The sequence below is a fragment of the Liolophura sinensis genome, chromosome 1, assembly GCF_032854445.1.
Source record: "Liolophura sinensis isolate JHLJ2023 chromosome 1, CUHK_Ljap_v2, whole genome shotgun sequence".
NCBI lineage: Eukaryota > Metazoa > Mollusca > Polyplacophora > Chitonida > Chitonidae > Liolophura > Liolophura sinensis.
This window is the reverse complement of record NC_088295.1, coordinates 85,744,409-85,766,541: the sequence shown is the minus strand read 5'-3', so window position 1 is coordinate 85,766,541 and position 22,133 is coordinate 85,744,409. Positions and strand designations below refer to the sequence as shown.

The 22,133-nt window shown below is 39.2% G+C and overlaps 1 protein-coding gene across 2 annotated transcripts; it reads left to right on the top strand.

Moving 5' to 3' along the window:
* The first annotated feature begins 14,478 nt into the window (after positions 1–14,478).
* LOC135478470 (uncharacterized) lies at positions 14,479–20,798 on the top strand. 2 transcript variants are annotated; one of them, XM_064758625.1, is made up of 3 exons: positions 14,479–14,595; positions 17,609–17,816; positions 18,390–20,798. In XM_064758625.1, exons 2-3 carry the CDS (start codon positions 17,675–17,677, stop codon positions 20,411–20,413), a joined length of 2,166 nt encoding a protein of 721 aa, XP_064614695.1. In that variant the 5' UTR covers positions 14,479–14,595; positions 17,609–17,674; the 3' UTR covers positions 20,414–20,798. The 2 variants fall into 2 exon arrangements, with proteins under 2 accessions (XP_064614695.1, XP_064614696.1); XM_064758626.1 differs by lacking the exon at positions 14,479–14,595 and having other exon boundaries at positions 14,647–17,816.
* Positions 20,799–22,133: the final 1,335 nt, after the last annotated feature.

Here is a 22,133-nt window from a genome sequence, read left to right as displayed (position 1 = left end):
AGTGTGTGTTGTTTGTAGTATGACTATTGACCGTGTTGTGCCTGGTTTGATGGTTCCTGGCTTTGCCCCGAGTTGATGGTCACTATCATTCAAATCTCGCTGATGTTCAGCCATCTGAAAGTGAAGATGGCAAAGTTTACGCTGTGTTATTGATGTAACAGAATGCCTACCATCATCACCTAAACCTTTCTTTTTCGTTGTTCATTTTCTGTTTCGTTATTAATTTAATTTGAGAAAAAAAAATCAATAATCACTAGTTTGATCAGTTTATCTGTGAATGATCATCAGGTAAATTTCTGATGAACAGCAAAAAGTTATTGTGGAGACTTTCACACGTTATACTAATTTCGTCTACACCAATGATAAAAAAGTATGTTTTACTTTCAGATTGGTCTCAAAAACAAAAAAAGGGATTTCGCCCAAAGAATTTGCTTATAAAACGAAAATAAATACAGACAAATGTCAGAAAATTTCAGAAAGTTTGGAAGTTCTGAAAACTGAAGTATAAAAGAGATGAGTGATAAAGGTCAACCAGCCACGAAAAGGATTCTACGCATCAATTAATATTATGTCAGGCTCAAGAATAGTAATACAGACGTACTGATGACCGCCACAGTCACACAAGAATTGAGATCAGTGGTGAGAAATATCACCAAGACGACAAGCCGCGTTCATAGGTTGTCACTTGATGCTTAGTCTACCATAGTGAACGCTGAATCAGAATGCTTTTGGTTTTTAAATGTTACATAAGGTAACATGACAAAGAGAGAATTGATATTTATTCTGCTCCACGCACTTAGTGATGAATTGCCGCATAATCTGAAATGGTGAGCATATGAACTTGTTACCATTTAAAGACAGATTTTCGTTTATCTTCTTCATGTTTTAACTTCTTACCTGGAAATTTAATGACAGGTTTCTCAGCTTTTAATAGTTCCATTATGTTATGCACAACGAAAGATTGTCTGGAAGTATAAAAAAAAATCGAAGAGGTTATTAGAATGCACTGTGGCATATTTAATAATATATTCAGATATATAAATTTGATTATAGTATTTTATCGTCTTGAAGTACAGTGAACTATTTTACTGCTGAATCAAGGCATGGAAATAGGCAGTGGTATACCAATAGTGAACTAAATGTATCATGACGTTTATTTTTTTTATTTATTGATTTATTAATTAATTATTTTATTTATTTGATAGTTGTTTAAAGCCATATTCAAGATTGTTGTTTACTTTTCGGACAGTAGTCGGTTTGTGGATGGAGTAAACCGGAGTGCCCGGCCTAAACCATCGCCCTTTGGCAAGTTTCTGACGAACAGATGCAGATATGCACAGCACGTTGGTGAAAAACAACAAGTGGGATTCATCGAACGTTAGACGGCGCGAAAGGCCACGCTGGCGTCGTCGACTGCATGTTGTCAACAAGATCCCACAAGCAGTAATACGTGAGAAAGTACAAATTGTCTGTCCAAGGCCGGTGAACCTGAATGATACAAACCACTCAAAGTTATATGTGAACACGTTACTGGTCAGCACGAACAAAGGTGAAACCAATGAAATTGATATGTGGAAGATGACACCTGAGTCAACAGGTGTGGGTACAGGTGTGAGCAGGTCTGGTGTCGGGTGCAATTGGGGTGGGGTGTCACCTAGGTCAAGTGGTTTATCCATATGTGGATAGGTTTAACTTGTCAGTGATTGCAAAAGACGTTACTATCGTTCTTTTGTTTATGTTATTTTCAATGTGTGAAATATATTTCTAAGACCTGATAGTACGCAGTAATGTTTAGGCTGACTGTCAGATCTTGTCTCGGTATCTAGGGTCATAATAGCTGGTGATGCACCTATAACAAATCCACCTCTTCAATCGCGAAATGTCAACCAGTGTTTTATGCAGACGAAATTTATACAGCAGTTAACAACGTAACGTTGAAAAAGAATCGACAGAATAGTTGATAAAGTAACAATTTTGCTGGGACACTACAATAAACTATTACTTTTATTAATCTTAATTTTAATAAACTATTAATTATCTGCATACATTCCTCATTTACCGTACACTGGTTGTAAAAGGTGACAATTGATGTTGTTTATTCTAAAACTTTCTTTGTATCCTCGCGTGGACTGAATGTCACCTTTTGTTGCACTCTTATGAATCCTTTGTTCTGTTGACGACGTTGCCAGTCAATAATCATACAAATTTATTACCGTATTGATTGATTTTTACTACATGTATAAGTATATAAAGCATGTTTTTTTAAAGAAAACATAAAAATTCTTATTAACTTTACTAAAAATTTTAACGACATGAAAAGTAAAGTTTTATCCTGACTGAATGACATGGTGTAGTAAGTCTAGAAAAAAGGAAACACGTGATAATTTGCGTGTTTATACGTGATGAAGGTCATAATGAATCCATGGCATTTTCATGAAAATTAATTCTCTCACAACCAATTTTTTGTTGCGAAGGAAACAATGTCGACATTCTTCGCTGTTTTCCGTTGGCGTTGGACAACCGTACTAGTGAGTGTGAAAAATATAACATACAGTATAGACCTCTGTTTTGTGAAACATAAGATAACACGGCTATTTCAATTGACAAGAATATAAGTATTAACTTTCTCTGTAGTATCATATAGATAGGGAAAGAAAAAGAAGAACAAGTTTAAAAAGGAAACAAGATACAGAATAATAACGATGTAAACGTTCAAATACTCTCTGAAGACAAACATTAATTGTAGAAAATTGTAGAAAAATAGGTTTACATATATCCAAAACTATGGTAGCTATTTGTTTATTATAGCAAGGAATTTAAAACTACATTTACGTGTAAGATAGTTATTTACCCTATGTTTTTCTCCGACCCATAATACTTGCGTGTCCACTCATCGCACGGGGAAATTTTTTGGGTCCCGAGTTTGATGCATCAAGTGCAGGTCACGTGAGATCTAAGGTGAACATCGCGGTATTTACACAGGCCAGAGGTAAATGTCATAAAACAGCTCATAACTTATAAGGTGGGCGTGCGTTGGGTATATCCCGCATCTTCCAGATTTTAATATATTAAAGTATTTAATTCTGGGTACAGTTATTTCCATTATAATTACCTGGTCTCAGCAATCACAAGGCTTTAAAAAATATGCACGTTCATCATTTTATGTCAGAATAATTCACTGGTATTATATCTGAATGGAAGGGTACACTGGGAATGCGAGAATAAGTCTCGGATCTAGAAGCCATTAGTTAGAATTTAAAAGTTAAACTTGTAACTTCAAACTAGAATAGGTCAACTAATTCAAATTTGAAGGTAGGCCTACAACCTGTAACTTCTAACTAAAAGTCTCTATTAAAGTAACAGAAAGCTAAAATATGAAGTACGGTTCATCATACAGAAAACTGAAAACTGTGTAAAATACTTTTAATTTTTTAAAGAGTTTTGAATTCTGTGGTGTCTTTATGAGTGAAGGTGTCTAGGAACTCTGACGTCACATCACCTTTTTTCCTGATGTTGACCAGAAGGAAAGAATTTTGTGAACATTATTTCAGTAATCTTTACACTCAGGAATACTTCACTTATACAACGACAACCAGCATTAAGGTAGGAGGAAATCGAGCAGAGCCCAGGGGAAACCCATCCGCAGGTTAATTACAACAATAGTATTCTGGTATTAGCGGCATTGTATGAAAAACTGAGGAAAATGGAGTTGAAGCCAAAACTCTGCATATATTATTTTAAAGTATACAAACCTTTAGAAACTTTGATACCATGATTTAATTGTGGCGTGTTACGTTTTATTAACTTAAGCTTCTTTGATAAGTAAATAGTTCCAGTGTTTAGCCCTATCAATTACCATGGTTTTTATTAATAAAATGTATGGATATGGTATAATTTGTTTGATGTCGTGAAAACGGTCAGGGAGGGTAAGTAAATCGTACCATTTCGCGTCCTGTTATTGTACGGAAACATGCCCATTTGAACCTACCGGTCCTGATAGCACAGTTCGTACAACGCCCACTTCGGGAGCGGTAGATCCGGGATCAATTCTGTGTCGAGTTGTAAGTTGTAACTTCCTCGCTTGCCTTACCAGTGTAATGTCTTGGGCGAGGCGGTAAGTCGTCTGAGTGAAGCAGCACTAGATAAAAGAGCGGCAGGAAATCCGTCCTGCAACAAGGAGGTACGTTACATATGTCCTAAGGATTTTTCCGTTGTCATATGACTGAAAAATTCTTAAGCACAACGTTAAGCACTCACTCCCATTTGAATCCTTACACGATACTCAATTTGTATATCTGTCAGACTGTCTCAACAACATATACAACAACACATGAATATTCCAGGCTAGGCCTAACTTTGAAGACATGGTTTACAATGGAAGGATTAGTTTGTATTGGCGAAAACTTTTTCGAAGTTATAACCAGCCATTTGTCATTTGTCAGACTCATTTTTTATTATTTGAATGACAAACATCAGGCGTTTTTCTGACTTTAAACACTAAATAACAATATTCTGTTGTTTTATTTAAAAGTCCCTTGGGTCAAAGGAAAAATAAGTCATGGCCATTATCAAGGTTGGGCAATGTCAAAATCCAATAATTGTCAGACGGTAGACAGAAGAAGCCATAGTGCTGTGAAGAGACATATTGAGAAGAAACGTCTGTATAGACGTTTGGAGACAAGACTTTGCTTAGGACAAGACAACAGTGGGATGGGTCTGTTATGTCTAAGGTCATGGATGTTAAATCTTCCATTAGGACGGAAATATAGCCCTATAGTTATCGGCTGATTAAATGGACAAAAACTAGCTTTGCCTTGTGGTAAGATACACGGGCTAATACCGCAAGGACCAAACTTAGTTGTCAAGTACGCCATAAACTTTCTACCCGCTGACTGTACGATAAGTGAAAACTCCTCGGTTGGTGTCTGAAGAAATAGAAGTGTTTATGTCTAAGATGTCAAGTACGTCATTAACTTCCTACCCGCTGACTGTGTGATAAGCGAAAACTGCTGGGTTGGTGGTCTCAACAAGTGGAAGTGTTTGTATTTCACAATCCATGTAGAAGAAAATTATTTGTTACGGACGTTTGCTTTGGCTACTGTTTTGTACAGTTGTTCATTATAGGAGGACACAACTGGTAATAATTAGATTCATTTTTGAAAATTTATTTCGCTCTCTACCACCGCTATTTATCCACTGTTTTAGAGCTAAATGTAGCAATATGTTTTTCATTCCTCACCAAATATCGCCCTTTAACTTGTTGGATTGGGTTATTGGCTGTTTCTTAAATTGCATTAATATTTTAGGGTTTTTTTTGACTTTCTTTATTGAATAATGGATCCATAACTTCCATATGATCTTTTTTCCCTATTGGTCACCGAGGTTATACAAATTTTATCACAATATTTTTATCATACACCTCTTTGTCAGGTATTGTAAACCTTGCACAGGTTATAATATATGTACACATGATTTGACAGTAGTCAGTTATTTTAGTGATATTATCCATGGTACCCCACTCAGATAGTTATAAGCTTCTCTAAATACGTCCCAGTTAGTTCTGTCATAATTTCACATCCATCATTTACCACCTTTCTCTTTCTAGCCACTGGATTTAATCGTCATATACGTCGGGCAACGGTCCTTACAGCAGTTTGGAAGTACACCAGTCTGTACGATAAGAACATATTATTGGATCAAGCCATGACTCAGAAACAGTTCTTGTCACGTCGCTATTAACGTGACTGAAACCAAGTCGTAATGTTAAATCTTTGAGGTGCAATTCATGATCAAACCGGCTTTCGTTAAAGTCTCCTGCAATTATAATATTTTGGCTTCTGTTTTGATGAACAACTATCCCAGTATTTACGCCAGTGTGCAGTATGAAGGTTGTCCAGCTTGGGAAGATTCCTCAGTGTGTGCAGTATGAAGGTTGTCCAGCTTGGGAAGATTCCTCAGTGTGTGCAGTATGAAGGTTGTCCAGCTTGGGAAGATTCCTCAGTGTGTGCAGTATGAAGGTTGTCCAGCTTGGGAAGATTCCTCAGTGTGTGCAGTATGAAGGTTGTCCAGCTTGGGAAGATTCCTCAGTGTGTGCAGTATGAAGGTTGTCCAGCTTGGGAAGATTCCTCAGTGTGTGGTATTTAGGTATTTAGTGTAAAGGTAGCTCAGTGTGTGGTATGAAGTTTGTAAATTATGTGTGTTATGAAGGTTCCGGCAGTGTGCAGTATGAAGGTTGCCCAGCTTGGGAAGATTCCTCAGTGTGTGGTATTTAGGTTCTCTAGTGTAAAGGTAGCTCAGTGTGTGGTATGAAGTTTGTAAATTATGTGTGTTATGAAGGTTCCGGCAGTGTGCAGTATGAAGATTGTCCATCTTGGGAATATTCATCAGTGTGTGTAGTGTGAAGGTTTTCCATTGTGCCGTATGAAGGTTCCGAAGTGTGTTGTATGAGGTTCGACCAATGTACAGTATAGACATTGTACATGTTTTGGAAGTGTGAAGGTTCCTCAGTGTATGGGATGGAAAGATTCCACATTCCTCTTGTGTGTGTTGTACCTAGGTTCTTGTAGTGTTGCATAAAGGCTCCTGCAGTGTGAATGCTAGGGTGAGCATCATATGAAGGTTCCGCTATAGTGTGTGTGGTATGAAGGTGTATATGACATATGGCATGAAGATTCTTCAGTACGTGGTATGAAGGTGTATATGACATATGGCATGAAGATTCTGCAGTACGTGGTATGAAGGTGTATATGACATATGGCATGAAGATTCTTCAGTACGTGGTATGAAGGTGTACATGATATATGGCATGAAGATTCTCCAGTACGTGGTATAAATGTGTATATGATATGTGGCATGAAGATTCTGCAGTACGTGGTATAAAGGTGTATATGATATATGGCATGAAGATTCTGCAGTACGTGGTATAAAGGTGTATATGACATATGGCATGAAGATTCTTCAGTACGTGGTATGAAGGTGTACATGATATATGGCATGAAGATTCTCCAGTACGTGGTATAAATGTGTATATGATATGTGGCATGAAGATTCTGCAGTACGTGGTATAAAGGTGTATATGATATATGGCATGAGGATTCTGCAGTACGTGGTATAAAGGTGTATATGACATATGGCATGAAGATTCTCCAGTACGTGGTATAAAGGTGTATATGATATATGGCATGAAGATTCTGCAGTACGTGGTATAAAGGTATACATGATATATGGCATGAAGATTCTGCAGTACGTGGTATGAAGGTATACATGATATATGGAATGAAGATTCTGCAGTACGTGGTATGAAGGTGTACATGATATATGGCATGAAGATTCTCCAGTACGTGGTATAAAGGTGTATATGACATATGGCATGAAGATTCTCCAGTACGTGGTATGAAGGTATACATGATATATGGAATGAAGATTCTGCAGTACGTGGTATGAAGGTGTACATGATATATGGCATTAAGATTCTGCAGTACGTGGTATAAAGGTATACATGATATATGGCATTAAGATTCTCCAGTACGTGGTATGAAGGTATACATGATATATGGCATGAAGATTCTGCAGTACGTGGTATGAAGTTCCTCTGGTGTGAGTGGTATGAAGATTACTCAAGTGTGAAAAAAAGATTACTTTTAATCTGTATAAGATTGTTTTAGTGTGTATGGTATTGAAGTTTTCAGTTGCGTTCTGTACGAAGGTTATTTAGGTATGGTTGGAAGTCCCTCTGGTGTGGTGTAAGATTGGTGAGCTATTTCATTACGGCATGAAAGTTATCAAATGTACTTCTAAGTGGTATGAAGGTTACCCAGTGTGTATGGTATGAATGATACCCAGGTTATATGGTATGAATGTTAACCATTTGTGCATACTATAAAGGTTACCCAGTTTAGCATTTGAAGTATACCCACTGTACATGGTATGAAGGTTACTCCGTGTATATATGTCATGAAGTTTGAACAGCGTGTATGACATGAATCTTACCAAGTTTATTTGCCATGAAGGTTATCCTGTGTATATGTCATGAAGGTTACCGGTGTAGTATGAAGGTTACCGGTGTAGTATGAAGATTACCCGGAGTGTATTACCCAATGTATGTGGCATGAAGGTTACCCAGTGTATAGGGTATGACGGTTACCCAATGCTATGAGTGAGTGAGTGCTTGGGGTTTAACGTCGTACTCAACAATTTTTCAGTCATATGACGACGAAGGAATCATTAGGGTGCATGCACGTGTAATGTGCCTCCTTGTTGCAGGACGGATTTCCACCGCTCTTTTATTTAGTGCTGCTTCACTGCCCCGCCCGAGCCATTATACTGATACGGGTCAACCAGTCGTTGCACTATCCCCTTCATGCTGAGCGCCAAGCGAGGAAGTTACAACTTCCTCTTTTAAAGTCTTAGGTGTGACTCGATCAAGGATTGATCCTGGATCTACCGAAGCGGACGCTCTACCAACTGTGCTATCCGGGCCGGTCTCAATGCTATGAAGGTTACTCGGTATATATAGTATGAAGGTTACTTGGTATGTATGGAGTGACGGTTTCCTTGTATATGTGGTATGAAGATTATCCAGTTTATAGGGTATGAAGGTTACCTGGTGTACATGGTATGAAAGTTACCCGGTATATATGGTGTGAGGGTTTCCTTGTGTATATAGCATGAAAAGTATCCAGTGTATGGGGTATGAAGGCTACCCAGTGTTTATGGTATGAAAGTTACCCGGTATATATGGTATGAAAGTTACCCGGTATATATATTGGGACGGCTTCCTTGTATACATGAAGATTATCCAGTGTGAAGGCTATAAAGATTACCCGGTATATGGTATGGATGTTGCCCGGTATATATGGTATGAAGATTACGTGGTTTTCCTTGTACACATGACAAGAAGATTTTTCCAGTGTATATGCTATGGATCTTACCCGGTATATATGGTACAAAGGTTAAACGGTATACATTCTATGACGGTTACCCGGAGTATTTATTTATTTATCTATTTATTTATTTATTTATTTATTTATTAGATTTGATTTATGTTTTACGTCGTGCTCAAGAATAACTTATACGACGGCGGCCAGCATTATGGTGGCAGTGAACGGGGCAGAGTCCGGGGGAAGACCACGACCATACGCAGGTTGCTGCAGACCTTCCCACATGACTTGATCTCTTAGCGACCGTATTGGTGAGAGGCTCCTGGGTCATTGCCAACCACCACCCCCTCCCACCCCGTGTATATAATTTGAAGTATATGATATGAAGGTTACGGGGCTTGATCATTACCCAATGTGTATGGACTGAACTGTATCCAGTGTGTATGGTATGGGTGTTACTTTGTGGATTCTGGAAAGAAGATTACCCGGTATATATGGTATGGGTGTTACATGGTGTATATGGTATGGATGTTACCTGCTCTATATGGTATGGATGTAACCTGGTATATGGTATGGTATTCCTATGACATTTCCTCACTTGTATCACTTGAAAGGCCATAACCATAGGTTATTCCAAGAACAAGTCTCCGTATTCACAGTTCAACTGCTTCAAAATGACACGAAGCACGTTGGTACCTGTCAACAATGTTACCCTGTTGTTATGCTGAGTTTCAGGAACAACTAACACTAGCGCGACAACTGTCCACATCAAAGAGTTCACAGGTATTTGTAGTTCAAGTTCAGTATATCCCAGGTAAGGTAGAATATGTCCACCAGCACTCTGCACTTTGAGCAGAACTTTCAAACTTTTCAGTTCACAACTCAGTCTTTGACCCCAAAATGTCTCTGATAATGTAGTGACGATGGAGCCTGTGTCCAACAGTGCGTGACACGACAATCCATTCGCTAGCACCACCAGATTATCACAGCCGGACTTCTTCACTGCAGGCTTCCGGTGGCGTCTCTCTTGTTGCCACTACAAGCTGTTTGTCCGTCAGTTTAGTTGAACTCAGAAGTATTGCTTGGACCATCTGTGGATTCAACACATTTGTACATTTATTGGCCGGGTGCCCGTCCTCACCAGACTGGTAACAGAAAAACCGTTTCTTTTTGTTGTTCCTGCACTTCTGCCTGGAGTTGGAGCTTTCGTCAGCCTTCTGTTCACAATGGGGTTTGCTGCTGGAATTTTCATCCTGTATCTGATTTTTCAACTCTGTTAGTTGTCTTTGCAGCCGCATGGTTGTAGTTTTCCAGTCTGGCTCTGCTTTTAAGTCAGTGATATTCACTGAATGGATGATTGCTCCTTTTTCTTCCTATGCAAAACTTCCTAAATCTGGGAAGTTTGGAGGACGGTCTATTTCGTTTTCCAGTCCTAAGCTTTCTATCAGTGGTTTATCTGGACAGAGTCTTAGAAACTGACGCAAGAGTTACTCTGGGACATCCCGGAGTGCCAGCCCTGTACGCTCTGCAACCGCCATCACCAACAGATACAGCTTTTGCAAGTAGTCCGAGGGACTCTCTTTGTCTTCTTGATAGGTACATAAAACTTAACCATCAACTCATACCCCATTAGCCACAGTTCATTACAGTTTTTTCAACATATCCAATATATCTACAACAATGGATCTTGGAGACCTGGCCTGTTCTTCAACAGCATCCAAGCCTGGTTTGAGCAAACTCTGAAGAGTTATTCGCTTCTTTTCCACTGCGGGGATGATGCCGTGTGACACGATTGGTTGTGTCAACAGACGCCATGTTTCGAAATCCCTTTCCCCATTGTTTGTAGGTTCCTTACCAGAGAAAAATCTGAGTCTACGGCTTTTATAACCAGACACTTCAGATACACTGCTGTTGATTTCTAGCCGCGAGGTCCAAATTTGGGTTAACAACCTCGCAGTTAGTCATTGTTACTTCACGCTGTTTACAGCTTTGAACATGCAATACATCAGTTACCGTCCTTTTCATTTCAGAATCTAAGTTTGAATACAGCACGTTAAATCCAGAAATAATGTCAGAGTTCACAAGCTGGTGAAGCAGCTCCTGATTTTCACTCAGTGGTTTGGAAATCTCAACCACCTCAATAACAAGTTGTACTTTCTCTCGGTTCAGAGCTTTAGTCTTTTCTTCTACGCTGATGAAAACTACAAATGCTTGTCCAATAAATGAATTATCACCATCTTTCAATAATACATTCCTTTTAACAGCCCCTATGTCCTTAAATACATCTGTTATTTCTTTAACACATGGCGATAAAGACATACCACTAAACACAATGAAACACTCACATATGCTTTACACATTGCACTAGGTAAACTACAAGCGTGAGTAGCACTTTAGCAGAGTTTACAGGAGTAGCTACCTGTAGATATCTACACAAACTTTGTGCATATAACACATTACTTGTTAACAACCATATCCTATTAAACAGGATCATTAAAACTGTGATAAAAACTATGTTTTTAAATCCAAGTACCAGCATCCAAAAGAAACGTTATCACTATAGCAACAAAATCACCTTTCAGTGACAAACGTACTGAAGTATCAGTCAGTAAATCATTATGCAGTAACTGTATAGAAACAGCCAAATAACATACCTGTACTTTTAAAGACTAAATATTGCATGACACACACATATATATATATATATATATATATATATATATATATATATATATATATATATATATATATATATATATATATATATATATATATATATATATGTTCAAGCCAATATCATGTAGATTTCAAGTTCTATATAACCTACACTTATCTGTAACTTTCTGAACGTTGTTTTCCTACAGCTGAAACACCCAAATGTTCCAGGTCACAGTTCACGTATAAGGATAATACAGGGAACGGTTCCTTCCAGGGAAAATCTGTCAGATTTTTGTGGCCAACGTTCAGTCACAGTCAATCCAAGACACACGAGCCACAAACAGTTCCACTGTACAAGAATCTTAATGCCGGCTGATTCTGCCACAGTTAGCCGATTTCACAGGTTCAACTGATTTGGATCAATCCGTTAGGTAGTACGGGGTTGTTGTTTGAACACCAGTCTCCTATACACAATGACGAAGGCTCAATAATTATGAGCGACGAGGAGAAAAAGCACGGCATTAAATTAGGGGTGAGTGTAGCTTTATAAATAAATAACAATAAAATAATTAAAACAAATATATTTTGTTTAATAGTTTTTCATAAAGAAATTGTTAAGTTCATCCGTAATCGTAAACAGAATCTTACATTTTCTTCGCATTATGTGTACAAAGTCGGCTTTAAAGTACTAAAAATACACCTGACAAAGTCACCTGACATGTCCGATGTATATGGCATGAAGTTTACACAGTGTGTATGGTACGGATATTACGCATTGTATCTGACGTGACCGGTACCCAGTGTATCTGACATGACAGTTACCCAGTGTATCTGACATGACGGTTACCCAGTGTATCTGACATGAGGACTACCCAGTGTATCTGACATAACGGCTACCCAGTGTGTAAGACATAAAGGTTACCCAGTGTATCTGACATGAGGACTACCCAGTGTATATGACATGACGGCTACCCAGTGTGTATGACATGAAGGTTACCCATTGTATTTGACGTGACCGTTACCCAGTGTATCTGACAGTGTACGACGGTTACCCAGCGTATCTGACATGAAGGTTACCCAGTGTATTTGACATGGTTGTTACCCAGTGTGTCTAAGATGACGGTTACCCAATGTATATGACATGACGGTTACCCAGTATATCTGACATGACGGTTACTCGGTGTATATGATTTATTTATTTGTTTATTTGATCGATTTTTACGCCGTACTCAAGAATATTTCACTTATACGACGGCGGCCAACATTGTGGTGGGAGGAAACCGGGCAGAACCCGAGGAAAACCCACGACCAGCCGCAGATGGTCTGGAAAACATTCCCACTTACGGCCGGAGAGGATGGCAGCCTGAGCTGGACTTGAACTCACAGCGACCGCATTGGTGAGAGGCCTCTGGGTCATGAGTGTATATGGCATGACGGTTACCCAGTGTATCTGACATGACGGTTACCCAGTGTATCTAACATGACGATTACCCAGTGTAAATGACATGACGGTTACCCAGTGTATCTGACATGACGGTTACCCAGTGTATCTGACAGGGCGGTTACCCAGCGTATCTGACATGAAGGTTACCCAGTGTATTTGACATGGTTGTTACCCAGTGTCTCTAAGATGACGGTTACCCAATGTATATGACATGACGGTTACCCAGTATATCTGACATGACGGTTACCCAGTGCATATGATATGGATGTCATACAGTGTATCTGATATGACGATTACCCAGTGTATCTGACATGACAGTTACCCAGTGTATCTGACACGACGGTTACCCAGTGTATCTGACATGACGGTTACCCAGTGTATCTGACATGACGGTTACCCAGCATATCTGACATGACAATTTCCCTGGGTATATGACATGACGGTTACCCAGTGTGTATGACATGACGGTTACTCAGTGTATATGATATGGCGGCTACCCACTGTATCTAACATGACGATTACCCAGTGTATCTGACATGACGGTTACCCAGTGTATATGACATCACGATTGAAAGTGTATCTGACATGACGGTTACCCAATGTAAATGGTATGGATCTTACACAGTGTACATGGTTTGATATACAATTATGCCAAGGTGCTAGGCAGGAGCGATGAGTTACATATTGTGTTTTATGAAACACGAGTTCTATGTTGAAAATATTTTTTTTGATGTGTGTTGACCTTCACATAGTCAAAACTCCGGGGAGGCAGGCCATACAGCAGGAAGAAGCCAGATTTAGAATACCTAAGTGGCTGTACCCAATTCTTTTTTTATCAAAACACTGTTGAATCTGATGACTTGTGTACACAATCGCGTGACCTACATAGGTTTAGCTAAAATAAATAACAACCCAGTTATATAAAAGTTTATCACACTGGTATCTTTTCGTAATTTTCCGCTCTTATGTTGAATGTATTAGTATCAGTTGTGAAAATACTGTGTATAATTGTGTTTATAATAAAATTTGAAGGTTGATGAAGGTTGCAATTTAGTCCCTCATAGCAACGTTTTTCTGCCTCAACATAAAACCTCAATAGCGTTTTCTCGTGGTGGGTTGAGTCTCGGAAGCAATGTCTTATGTAAACTTCAACAGTAAACAAATATGGATATTTTTATATTACAACAAAGATTTAACCTGGATTTATTTTATGCCCCATGTATGACTAAAATGAACAAATACTTTATAAAACTGTTTCACGCGTAAGCTAAGAAAACATGACGTAGTTTGCGGATTGAAAAGCTGTTATCTCATCCAGTATTCAGTGTAAAAAAAACACACAAACTTTGGTCAAGGTTCAGCTTGGAAGGTTATCTCTTTACGTCCTACTAGGGAGCTTGTGTATGACTAAGTATGGCCATGGGGGTGGGGGTGTTTATCTATGACAGAAATATCGTTATACGTGCACACATATATATAACATTACACGCCATAAGAGACAACCGGAAACAGTTGGAGTAAACAGGTTCTCACATCGAGTTTAAGCTTTAGAACGACACTATATTGGTAGCTGTAATCAGATCATTATATCAGCGGTCGGCTCTAAACATACAGGTAAGGTTCTGGTAGTCGTCTTTATCCTGTATCGATATTGTCAGACTGTATCGATATTGTCAGACTGTATCGATACTGTCAAACTGTATCGATACTGTCAAACTGTATCGATATTGTCAAACTGAATAACGGTTAAACTAACTTGTTAAATTTACCTGAATCAAAGAAATATTAAATCGTGTCCATAGCGTTTGATTTCCTGTGACTGCGACGTGGTTAATCTACAGCATCAGATAGTACAGATATAGTTACAGCGCTTGTATTTTCATTTTTTTTTATTTGATACCTCATCAACACCCTCACTTATAACCTCATCGACCAAGAGCCGGATAATTGTAGAGAGCCAGCGCCAGCAGTCCGTGTCTGGAACGTCCCATACAACAGTAGAACATTATTTTTGCTTATTTATTTTGCTTTGTGGATACAGAGATCGTAAATGAAAAGAAAGTGTATATGTAAAATATGAGGTTTAATTAAAAGTAAATTTGCAGCCGTCCGAAATCATTTTCGAAGCCGGCTGATAACTAAAAAGAGAAATGACTGATGCATATAATAACCTGGCAAATATTTCATATCACTAGACCATATATGGCCAATACCGAATACGATATTTTCGGTGCTGTGTTTGTTTACTTTGCTAAACGAAATACGCCTGCGCACTCTCTTATGAATTAGCGAGTCATTAGTTTTAATCGGGTTTTCGCTATAAGAACCTGACCCAAATATGGTATTTTCCATGAAATTGTAATAATGTGTCAGAGGTAGACTCATGTGATCAAGTAAAGACCTACAATATAGTACGTAAATGTGCATCTAAATGTAGAAAGGCTTTATTTGATTTACACTGAATTAAGAAAAGAGACATTGGCCACTACACCCTGATTTATTTTATTTCATGTTTAGCTGATTGTGGCTTAACGGCGTACTCAAGAATTTTCCCCCTTTACGATGGCGTTCAGTTTTATGGTAGGATTAAACCACAAATCTTTGGCAACCTACTGATGAACTTCCCCACGTGTTGTACAGGTGTGCATACTATATATGTGAGAGACAGGTTGCCTTCAACAAGTGTAAGACTCGTGTATTGTTCCCAAGGCCAGACAAGGAATGAGAGCGGATACTACGCTCAGTACACTACTCACTGCACTATTTTTGCACAATGGCTTCAGCTAACAAGACCAATCCTGAGATCCTCCGTTTGTTTTCAAATGATTTTAACATCGCCTTTTCATTAATTAGGCAAATAGCTTTAGAAATTTATATCTGGTCGGTATATAGGCAGTCCTATTTGTGTATGATGGCTCTCCACTGGACGGATATCAAACAGGCGTTTATGAGGTGGACAGGAAATGTTTAAAACTAAATGATATGGGCAAAACGCCCGGCCTTAACCTACTTTGAAGGCAAACTTCAGATAAGCGAAAAATTTCCTGCATCTAAAAATACTTATCCAAAAATGACAAGAACCAACATTCAAATGTTAAATGTGTCACCTTATTTATTACCTGTGATAATAATGTATGTGCAATGTCTTATGAAAAAAAAAACGGTGACATCTTCGCATTTTTTTTATAACTTTTCGTACTTTATGAATTGATTGTCTTTATCTGCGTTCTATGATTTTATGATTTTTTGTGTTACTTTGTTTTTAAAATATATCCATTTAATAACTCTTGAGCTAATGTTTAAATGTTTGTAGTCTATCATATGGCTAATAAATAAATCCTGAATCCGTATAGCTTGATCATTAACTCATTGTGAAAAAAACCTAAAGCTGATTGCACTCTATTACTCAGATAGCCGTTACAGAATATTCTATGTACCCCTTCATAGAGCTATTGTATCCGGGGTTATACCGGTGCGTGTCTTTGTAATCTGAAAGTACAGATAACCGTTTCAAAAAATTAATAAAAATGGAGAAAAGCTATCTGCATTTTTTTCCGAAATGTTAGTTTATAAGCGTGGCTATTGCGAAGTTTTGTTTTATTTGTCCAGCTTTTAAAATTCATAAAGTAGATAAATTGGTAAAGTTTTCTGCTTTGTACCAAAGAGCTGAAACGCAATACGTCGTTGACCTTGACAGCCACATGGATTTTGTCCAGAGAAGATATTTCATTTGATTTCAGCCAAATTCCGCTTTGTGTACGCTTATTGTTGTCTGCTATGTAAACTCTTATTTTAGTTGTACCCGCTATAACCTAGTTTTCGTGGCATGACCCCTGAATTCTTGCCACCGATAATGTCGCTACCTGATACCTGATGATTTATGATTTTACAGTTTCTATGCTCTAGTGACACTTGAGGGGTACTGTAAATCCTGTTGGATACGTGCCAAAAACATGCATAGGCCCTATTTATCACCATGTCCAAATGCTCCAAGCAGTCAATAACGGGTAGGGATCGGGGCAGGAATCGAGACAAAAACTCTGAAACTGTTTCAGGTGAAGAAATCAAGTTTTAGTCCTCAGTGGGGTCACAGCTTTTTTAGTCATAGTCACATCTATATAGTCACACGTCCTCAATACTGTTATGTCCACTTTGTTCAATGCATGAATTATCCATTTTTCTGTTATTCTGTTTATAATGAGTGGTACAAGAATGCGGTATACACTTACAATATACCTCTGTAGCTCTTCGCATATAAGTTGTTTGTGTTTTGGCGTAACCCATTAGACTGGTTGATGGTGGATTCATTGTTCAGATGCGTGTGTTTTGGGTTATATTCTCACTGAATAGTCTGTTTAAATTTGTGAAACTGGATGAAAAAAGACATGCTAAAGCATGAAGTTTGAAGTTTGCGACTACTTGTACATGCCCCCACCACACTGGTCCGATTAGAAAATAAAGTAGGTCTACGACGCTTCGAAGTGGGGTAACTTCTCCCATATAAGGAAGTAAATCGGATAGATATCACACAGGTCGTCGTAAGGCCACGTCTAAATCATAGGTGCCTGCGTGCTGAACCGAGAGCTTGTTTTTCTCCCAGTTATGCTGTCCATCTTTCTTGTTTTAGAGAATATACCTGAGAATATATATTAGAAATGTTGCAAGAGTAAAACAGACAAGAGCATCCGCAGATATGGGCAATGCCTTGAGCACCTTGGTTGATGTGTACGGGATGTCAGATGAATGCGGGCAAGAGGAGAGACACGCGGTGGAGAACGAGGACCAGAGTCTGCTAGAAGACGAGTATATGGAGGAGAGCCTGACAAATTTCAGAGGTGAGGAACTCTAAACGAAGAGGTTTTGTACATAATCAGCATGTTCTCTTCCTTCTCATGAGACACATATTTATGGATGACTCGGCGGACTGATTGACCCCGGCAGTTACGTATATTTTGTATGGAAGTCATGTTGTAAAACCTTAAATAAATAAACACGGACTTTTTTCTTAATTTAATGACCATTGCTGACCCACTTATGTCAAGTTTATTTACGAGTATTGTAGAATGCACTCACTACATGTAGTAATATCTGGATAAAAAACTTCGCGGAAATGCTGAGGTTAATTTATTTTAGTCAGGCATTTCTCAAGGTCGGAAACTTATAGACATCTTTTCAAATTCACCAACAAACCTTCAAAAACTGTCATCCGCCAAATTCAGGCTACATCTTTTAAAACCGAGATTTTCTTCATTTTATGTTTATTACATGACTATTATATTACCCAACAATATGATTGGGTTTTACAGAATTACAACTGTTTGAGAATGACTATGAAATTTCCGTGAAGGAAGAAAATTTCAATTCGACCATTCCTCAGCACTCAAGATCATTATTGTTATTTTTTTCAGAGGAAATCCGCCTTTTACTGACCTCGTGTTCAAACGTTCACAGAGAGTTTGCGAAAACCTCGGTTTATGAGGAATTACGATGTCGCGTATTGCAAGAGGCTACTATCGGCGTAACAGTGATTGGAAACACCGGGGACGGGAAAACAACCGCCGTGAAGGCTTTGGCATGGGAACTCTACCGTACCAGAGGCTTTCTTCCCATGGAAGCGCGCAGTGTTCAAGATATTAAAGAGCTTTACGAATCTGACAAAAAGCTACTCTTCTTAGTTGACGACCCATTTGGTGCCTATCGAGTTTACTGGGATTTTGTAAAAGACTGGGTAATCAGATTTAGCCAGCTGGATAAATTCATCAGTACTGGCAATGTGAAAATAATAATCACTACTCGAACCCAGATTTGGGAAGAATGTAAATTTGACTTCAAACAGTGCCAACCGTTTGACAATGTTGTAGATATGTCCTCGATTCGACTGACAACACAAGATCGCAAGGCTATCCTCAGGAAGTGGTTATTAGCAAAGAACATCGACATCAGCAGCTGGCAGTGGAAGTGGAAGATCGCAAGAATTGCAAACATCCCCAGCCCTTTTGGGTTTCCTCTCTGCTGCAAACTGGCAAGTGAACAAGACGACCTTTTACGAGGCATCGTTTCCTTCTTTGAACAACCTCTAGGATTCATTCGAACAGAACTTCGACGTCTAACAGCAAACAGGCCCCAACTATATTCTGCTCTTGCGTTGCTTATGTTAAACGATGGCTTTTGCAGTCTACGTGAACTGGATCCCCTTCAGCCTCTGTCTGCAAATCTAAGTATCAAGTCCAGAGACATTCTGCAAGTCTGTGGTCTGGGTACCAACAATGGCCTACCTTCAGCAGCTCAGGTGCGGCACACCTTGGAGAATCTCAACGGAACATTTCTGCAAAAGACGGATGATGGTTTCTGTTTCACACACGAAAGTCTTCTGTTCGCAGTCGCACTAGAACTCGGTCAGATCTGTCCGGAAGTACTCCTAAAGCATGCGCATCCGCAGCTTCTGGTTCAGACCATTCAGACATGCCGATCGCTGACCAGAGATTCAGCAAGCATGATTGAGATTAAGAGAGACCTCTATCCACAATTTGCCGCTGTTCTCACTCAAGAACTTCTTCGGGGACATTTGGACATGACCTTTTCCAACCAGTCGTGGCTGGAGGACGAATTTTACGAGATTTGGGAAAGATATGTTTTATCCGAAGCCAATGTCGACGATTTCTTGTTTTCGACAGGTCGTCGCTGGCAGCGCACTATTCTTCATTGTGCTGCTCGTAAAGGCTTACTGCGTATGGTGAAGTTTCTGATGACGCGTCTGAAAGCGGATGCAGTGTCTCTGAGGGACGAAGACGGTGTCACCGTCCTTCACTCTGCTGCCAATGGAGGTCAAGCAAACATTGTAGACTATCTCCTGAAACAGGGATTTGATCCGAATGTACAGGAGAACGCTGGGTGGACCCCTCTCTATGTGTCCGTGTTGTGTGGATATACACAAATCGTTCGGCTGCTTCTGTTAGCTGGAGCTGATCCAAACATCAGCACCATCTATGGTAGCACCCCTATGTACGCTGCAGCGCTATGCGAACACTGGGACCTTATTCCGCTTCTGCAGTCCTGGGGTGCACGGTCTATGGATGAATACAGCTCGCCTGGCCGTCCTGAGTTCGATCTGCTGTCTCTCCTTGTGGAACAAGACGATTCCCCAGTGGCCGCCCTCCTCCGAGCTGCGAGGACTGGTCAGCTAAGTCAAGTCGTCTGGCTCTTGGATTACGCAGCCAATGTGAACGACACAAACGTTTGTGGCTGGTCATCTCTTTACGTGTCCGCTTTGTGTGGCAGAGGTGATATTGCCTCGCTTCTCCTCCACAGAGGTGCAGATCCACGCTTGGCGACCTTCTATGGCCGCACTCCGTCCTATGTAGCGAAACTTTGCGGACACACAGACATTGCTAAAATGATCGACTCTTTTGAAAGTGGTTTGGTTGCAGTCTGATGTCTGAAGGAAATGCAATTCACAACTGCATACTGTTGGTAACATGCCTGCTGTATAGTTCCTGGATATTGCATGCAAGTTGTATACAAGTTCCAATATTATATGCATTTAACAAAGGTGGGGAAATGCTGCCTGAGAGGAAAAACATAAGATATTAAACCGGAATTGAGTAAAATTATTTTATTATCTGCCTTTAAGTACGCACACCACATGCAAAATATGACACTGTGGGCTTTTCTTACTCTTATTTATCATCATCACAGTTATCGTTTTATTGTATTTATTTTATCTAAACCATGCAGCTATGAGGATTTTATTTCACAACATTATGTAAAATGTTTCTTTCGCTTTTCCTTGTTACAAGTTCATATATATATATATATATATATATATATATATCCAGTGAAATTGTTGATCGTGTATTCCTGGTTATTATTGCCTTTGCCCACTGTAAATACTCGGTACAAAGGGACACTACTGTGTTGTTGCAGTGTTCTAACATGGAAACTGTGTATACTGCATGTACACATAAGTAATTGATATCATTCATTGCCTGTATTGTATATAAAGCAAAGATATATGAAATCCGCCATTTGCTATCCATAAAATTCCACATATGTGTTGTGCCGGAAATCAAACACAAAACTGTACAGAAAAGTGCCGTATTAAATCATACATCCCTTATACTCCGTATTTGTTCTTGTTTATTATCGTATTTGTCTGTTAACCTATACTGACTCAGTCGCCTAAAGCTTTAATATGGCCGAACGTGATCTCCCCCCGACCAATGAGGTAGCAGGTTCGAATCTAGATACCGCAATTGTTGAGTTTCCAAGTTATGGGGTTTACCAGGTACTTATATATTAATGCTTATCGGATTACACTGACTGTTGATGGAGGAATATTTGGACACACCATACTCATACCTGCTCATCCTGCCGAGGTTGAGCAGCTATGAATATGGCATGTCCAAACATTATATGTTTATACCTACTGGGGCGTCAGTTATGGCTAACGAATGTCTAATGTGACGTCTATATTAAACACCAATAAAATCAACTAGAACTGGATGTACAAACCGATTTACGGTTTGTTATCGGTTTGTACACACGTGTTTAGCGTCTACATGTGCTTACTGAAGAACTCTGTTTCAGGATATGTAGCTGTCGATAAGCAGTACAGCGTTGTTGGCATGTTGAGAAAGACAACCCTATAGGTTTAATTACACATGCGGAATTCAGGCAATTAGGTCCAAGATTTGCCCTCCGATCTGAGGTGTGAATTGGTAATACTGCCACAAAGACATTTTACGTTATTGATACACTATATTTATTAATTTAGTTGATAGGTGTTTTACGCCGCACTCAAGAATATTTCACTTATACAACGGCGGCCAGCATTATGGTGGGAGAAAAGTTGATGCACCATAAATTTCTGCTCTGCTAGTTTGCACCTAGTTGAAATATATCAGAATTTTGTGTTCTGGATAGGATTAAAAACTTTTTCGCTAGAGTTGCTTCCTACGCCACCTGGGGTTACCAAAGTAACAAAATGCTATGACTTCACTTCAAGCAACAACAGCTCAGAAAGAAAAAAAAATGATGGTCATGCTGGGTTGATTTTTGATATTTTGTAGAGAGATATGCAAGCTGCATGTGGTGGTATGACATGGTACCACGCCAAAGTTAGTGGATATATATATTTGAGGTTGAAGTTGGCA

Excerpts from the sequence above, each read along its gene's own strand:
- LOC135478470 (XM_064758625.1), top strand. The coding sequence starts at position 17,675 with ATGGGCAATGCCTTGAGCACCTTGGTTGATGTGTACGGGATGTCAGAT. Across the intron at positions 17,817-18,389 it reads GAGCCTGACAAATTTCAGAG|AGGAAATCCGCCTTTTACTG; the intron begins GTGAGGAACTCT and ends TATTTTTTTCAG.